This window comes from Stegostoma tigrinum, chromosome 23 (assembly GCF_030684315.1).
Source record: "Stegostoma tigrinum isolate sSteTig4 chromosome 23, sSteTig4.hap1, whole genome shotgun sequence".
In the NCBI taxonomy this organism is placed as follows: domain Eukaryota; kingdom Metazoa; phylum Chordata; class Chondrichthyes; order Orectolobiformes; family Stegostomatidae; genus Stegostoma; species Stegostoma tigrinum.
In genome coordinates, this window is record NC_081376.1 from 42,884,750 (window position 1) to 42,890,749 (window position 6,000).

General features: G+C 42.1%; 1 protein-coding gene across 1 annotated transcript in view; it reads right to left on the reverse strand.

Moving 5' to 3' along the window:
* The window catches only part of LOC125462212 (neuronal-specific septin-3-like), a 411,217-nt gene extending 407,225 nt beyond the window's left edge, over positions 1-3,992 (reverse strand). Inside the window, exon 1 of the mRNA XM_048551946.2 lies at positions 3,796-3,992. Within this exon, the coding sequence (XP_048407903.2) occupies positions 3,796-3,811 (16 nt within the window). The 5' untranslated portion in view covers positions 3,812-3,992. The remainder of the gene's footprint in view (positions 1-3,795) is intronic.
* Positions 3,993-6,000: the final 2,008 nt, after the last annotated feature.

Sequence of the window (6,000 nt, forward strand, 5' to 3'; positions counted from 1 at the left end):
ATTTAATTCTTGAACGTACACATTCAGGAATGCACAGCATTTCAACTTATAAAGTATTAATGTCATTTCTCTGAATGAGAATGTCTTCAAAGTACTCAACCACGTATTTCTTTTATTTTTAATGATTTATTTTGCTAGGTATACACTATGCTGCATGGTATATCAACTTGCACATTGTTTTCTGGGTGAGAAAATGTCTGAAAGAATGTAGTTCCAATTCTAACATTAAACCTAGGGTCCAGATAAAATGTTTCACTTAAAGTTGTGACTTTAAAGAAAACAGTGACAACTTCAAGTGAGGACCTATTGTAATTTGAAACAAAGAATGAAATGTAACAAGTAATTCATTTTATTTTGCCAGGAGTATTTTCAGGGAGTCAGCACAGTGGTTAGCACTGCTGCCTCAGAGAGCCAGGGGCTTGGGTTCGATCCCAGCCTCAGATAACTGTCTATGTAGAGTTTGCACATTCTCCCCTGCATGGGTTTCCGCCAAGAACTCCAGTTTTCTCCTACAATCCAAAGGTGATCAAGCTAGGTGGATTAGCCACAGTAAATGCAAGGTTATGGGTATGGAGGGGGTAGGTCAGGGTGGAAGAATCAGTGAAGACTTTATGGGCTGAATGGCATCTATCTGCACTGCAGGAATTCTATGAGAGTCTAACATGGCTCTAGCTTATTAACTGAGATTTTGGCACTAAAGTCACAGAGGTTGTTTGCAGGAAGCTTGCAAGTTACCTGTTAGAAATCCTGCATGACACTGCGTAAACTGCCTTTCTGCCAAAGTAACATTGATGTACCAGAGGCTCCCAAGGAAATTTTTGCATGAAGATAGGCTCTGAGAGTACTATTTCCCCTCTGACAGCCACCTGGCTGTCCCTTTCCTTTTGGAGTTCATCCCTTCAATGTTGTAGAAACGTGACCAATCCAGTTCAATTCAATTTCCAGTTCACTAATACCAAAGAATAATTTGCCTTAGACAACAACCTCCTCCCAGTGAGACAAAACAAAACACCCAAAACTCTTTGTCTCACCCTCTGAAATCTTTCCATTCTTCTCCAACAACATTGATGTTTCCTAGTCTCTAAATACAAGTAAGCACTTTTCATAGGCGGGATCTAGATACTGACGACAAGTCTATTTCGTTCAAAAATGAATGGATACCAATGGGGCACACAGAATCCTACAAACATTGCTGCCGGCAAAGAGGCTATACAGCCTGTCCCAGCCAATGATCCAACCTCATCCAATTCCTAATTGGTCACAGTTCAGAGAGATTTCACTTGAATAATAAAGGATTATTTTGTGAGAAAGTTGAAACAGATTGGGCCTTTACCCATTGGAGTTTAGATTGTTTTGATCCTAGCTGATGGTAATATTGGACAAACAAGGTGCCAGAGTGAAACCTGATAGGCCACATGTTTATTTTCTCTTTTTGTTTGCTGTGGAGGTCAGTTATTGTACATTTCACAAGAAGTTGCCAATGTTGTTTTAACAAATGAATTAAAAGCTCATTGCACACAAAGGAAAGACACAAACTTTGTTAAGATATACAATATCGCTTTGAAGCCATTTTGTTATAAATATTAGAACGAAAGATTTAATTTTTTTATCCCAACAGTAACCTTCCAGACACTCAAATCCCTGTGAGGGACCACCTTGTCTTTAAGCTCCTTGCTCAGTTGGTAGAACTGTAACAATTTCATTTTCAGCAAAGGTATCTTTGTGCTCTTTAGGCTTTTTTTAAGTTAATGTCTCTTGCTGAGGTCCTTAAACAAGCTGCTAACTCAGCTCACTTACTGTTTAACATGTATTCCTTAAACATGTCTTCAATAACCTTATACAATGTCCTTCATTATCCTATATTGTCCTTCAACAGTTCCAGGAACTTTCTTCTGTGCCTTTCAGGACTTCTTTCCAGCACTGTCCAGCCTATTTTTGGAGACTGCTACTCCTCATGAAGTGATTGTAATGAGTTGAGGCCGGTGAACCTCATGGAAAATGAGTTCCCTGATTGGAGCTGTTAATTTAGTCCAATCAGGGAGACTGGCTGACAGGTATAAACAGAACTGCCAAAAGCTCTGTCTACTCTGAGAGCTGGCTCTGATGGAGCTAGATCAGTGTCAAGGACTCTCTATGTGTAAATAAAGGATGACTTAGTGCTGGGATACTGGTCTCTGTGGACTTATTTCAGCAGGCACCTTTGCTTTTGTAGACCGTTCCACTCTTAATAAACCTGTCTTTGTCTCCGAACTCTCTCGGTTGTAGAATTTAAATCAACAACACCTTAGCAATTTTCTGTCCAGGTAGCTTTCTCAACATTTATCTAAAATGACATGAGATATTAAAAATGCTACTTTCAACTCACTGTTCAAAATGACTTTCTGACCTTGAAATGCAGACCTTCACTGGACTTAAAAGCTAAAATTCATTTTTCTGCTACTGTAGAATGTAAAATTCCAAATAGTAATAGTAAAAATAATACATTATGCATCTTCATCACAATTTGATCATTTTTGAAACACATCCCGATGGGATAGGCTGGATGATAAGAGAATGTTTCCCTCAGTGAACAGGCTAGACCAAGGGGACACTGTGTAGAAATAAAGGCTGCCCCATATAAGATGAGTGTGATGAGTCTCTAGAACTCACTTCCCTAGGGAATAATGGAGGCAGGGCCATTGAATGTTTTTATGGTGGGGTCATAAATTCACGGCTAACAAGGGAGTCAAGGTTTCAGGCAAAGTAGAAAAATAAAGTTGAGGCCAACACAAGTTCTGTCATGATTTTATCAAACGATGGAGCAGTGGAGCTGAATGGTCTATGTTTGTTCCAGCTTGCATGCTTCTATGGTCTGTAATGCTGAAGGTTGCCAAATATTAAATGCACATCTAATTATTTTCTTAAATGTGATAAAGGTTTTTGAATCAACCATCCTTTCAGGCCATGAATGTCATCGTTTATGTGAAACTGTTCCTCCTCAGCACCACCTCTGGCCCTTAACATGAATTACTTTAAATTACTTTCCCATCGTTATTGCCTTCTCTGTGAAGGACTAGGAATCAAGTCTCCCTCCTGTCCCTGAGGTCAGGCTGTCTAGGCCAGTTGTACTGGTGCTGGTGACTTGAGTTTGAACTGGAGCACTGCACATTGGAAACCAGTCATCCAGATTTTAATCTGGAGAGCATGGTGAAGACGTTAGATTTCACAGTTATCGAGACTAAACCGGACAGCACCTCTGGTGACCACGGACACATATTTAATAAAAATCACTGATTTGCTTTGGTCTTTCACACACTGATACCTTCCCAGTGTTGAAACTCATAGAAATTCATAGAATTCCTACAGTGCAAATAGAGACCATTCAGCCCATCACATCTTCACTAACCCTCTGAAGAGCATCTCACCCAGACTACACAACCCCCTACCCCGATAGCCTGCCACATTTACAGTGGATAATCCACCTAGCCCGCATCCTACAGCTTAGCATGGCCGATGCACCTAACCTGCACGTCTTTGGGCTGAAGGAAGAAGCTAGAGTGCCTGGTGGAAATCCACGCAAACACAGGGACAGCATGAAAACTCCATACAGACAGTCAACCAAGGCTAGAATTGAACTTGGTTCTCTGGTGCTGTGAGGTAGCAGTGCTAACTGCTGAGTCATCTGAACTCATGGAGTCAGTCACATGATAACTAGTAAACATGGGGGAAAATGTTAGGCTTCATGCATTCAAGACCGTAGCAGCATGATAAGGACTTAAGTCCTACCAACAACGATGCTAACTTAACAATACTAACCTTGATAAGTTGGCATGTCTTCAGATTGTAACAATTGAAGAGTTCAAAAACATCTTTATACATTTCCTTTCAATGCTTTTTCCATCTCTCTCGTTCTTTCCACTTCACTTTGTGTAACCGAGTGGGGGTGAACTTATGGCACAATGAGCAATGTCTGTCTCTGAGCCAAAGGCTTTGGGGTTGAGTCCCATTCCAGGAATTGATGGTTAAGGAAGGTGTGTCAATAACGCAGCCAGTCCTGTAAGACCTTGTAATACATTCCACTGACAGGCAGTAAGGCTGCGAGAGATTCCTGGCCCATATAATGAAAAGGAATGCAATTACTACCCACTGCTCCAACCCACAACATGCACATTAAAAGTGCATATTGCCATGGCAACCTGGACTCCCTCTGTGAAGTGAAGTGCACAAAGTTTGGCTGTTGAATTAAATATTTAAACATGCATTTCCCGATTTAGACTCGAAGTGGCTCTGAAATGATTACTCAATCAAGGAAATGAACCAACACTTGCCCTCCTTATAGGGGATCCAAAACCTCTCCAAACAGCACCACACAGTTTTGGATCTTTAATAATTTATAGTTATATTTCAGTAGCTCACAGGTACCCTGGGAGCAGACATAAGGGTGATGCGTGTTGACTGCTGTTCATTCCCTGCTGGTTTTAACTGATTCCCAAATTCATGGACCTGTATAATTTTAATATGAGGTCCTAAATTTCTTGTGATAGTAATTTCATCTCTATATACTACAGGACTCCATGCTACATCATTCACAATATCCAACAGGAGATAACTTAGAAACAGAAATTGCTTGAAAAGGTCAGCAGGTCTGGCAGTGCCCGTGGACAGAAATCAGAGTTAACATTTCGGGTCGAGTGACCCTTCCCCAGAAGATCAGAGGAAGGGTCACTTGATCCCAAACGTTAACTCCGATTTCTCTCATTAGGTAGCCACAATGTGGAGGTGCCGGTGGGAACTGGGGTGGACAAGGTCAGAGGTCACAGCACACCAGGTTATAGTCCAACAGGTTTGTTAGAGATCACAAGCTTTCGAAGCACTGCCCCTTCATCACCTGACTAAGAAGTTGCGCTCCAAAAGCTTGTGATTTCAAATAAACCTGTTGGACTATAACCTGGTGTGGTGTGACCTCTGAACTGATTTCTCTCTGCAGATGCTGTCAGACCTGCTGAGCTTTTCTAGCAATTTCTATTTTTGTTTCTGATTTGCTGCATCCACAGTTCTTTTGGCTTTTATTTAGGACTTAAGTCAACATGTTTGCTTAACAACATGAATTCCTGGACCTTTAAAGTAAACAAACCTTTTCTGGTGGACTTTACAGATCAGTGTACTGAAGAAAAGTCACTGATGTTACCAATATAGACTGTTGTAGCATTGAATGTACAGCCTGCAATGCTAGTCATCTCAAATTCTGCCTCCTTAGCAGCAGTATTGTTTTAATAGTTGAGCAAGTCCAAATGAGGTGGTCATTAATCAGTTTCTGATCATTATAAAGTCCCAGAGATAATAGAAACTGCAGATGCTGGAGAATCTGAGATAACAAGGTGTGGAGCTGGGTGAACACAGCAGGCCAAGCAGCATCTCAGGAGCACAAAAGCTGACATTTCAGGCCTAGACCCTTCATCAGAAATGGGGGAGGGGGAGAGGGTTCTGTAATAAATTGGGAAAGGGTGGACGCGGATCGAAGATGGATAGAGGAGAAGATAAGTGGAGAGGAGACAGACAAGTTAAAGACGCAGGGATGGAGCCAGTAAAGGTGTGTAGGTGGGGAGGCAGGGAGGGGACAGGTCAGTCCCCAACAAGCCGCACCCCCATTTCCTATCTACTGGCCTTATCCTGCCCCGTTGGCCTGTCCGTCCTTCCCAGACTGACCTGTCCCCTCCCTACCTCCCCACCTACACTCCCCTCTACTGACTCCATCCCCGCCTCTTTAACTTGTCTGTCTCCTCTCCACCTATCTTCTCCTCTATCCATCTTCGATCTGCCTCCCCCTCTCTCCCTATTTATTTCAGAACCCTTTCCACCTCCCCCATATCTGATGAAGGGTCCAGGCCTGAAACATCAGCCTTTCTGCTCCTAAGATGCTGCTTGGCCTGCTGTGTTCATCCAACTCTACACTTGGTTATCTCTTATTATAAAGTCCCAGTTACCTTGCTGATCTGTAATCAACTGTTTTTTCGGAATGCG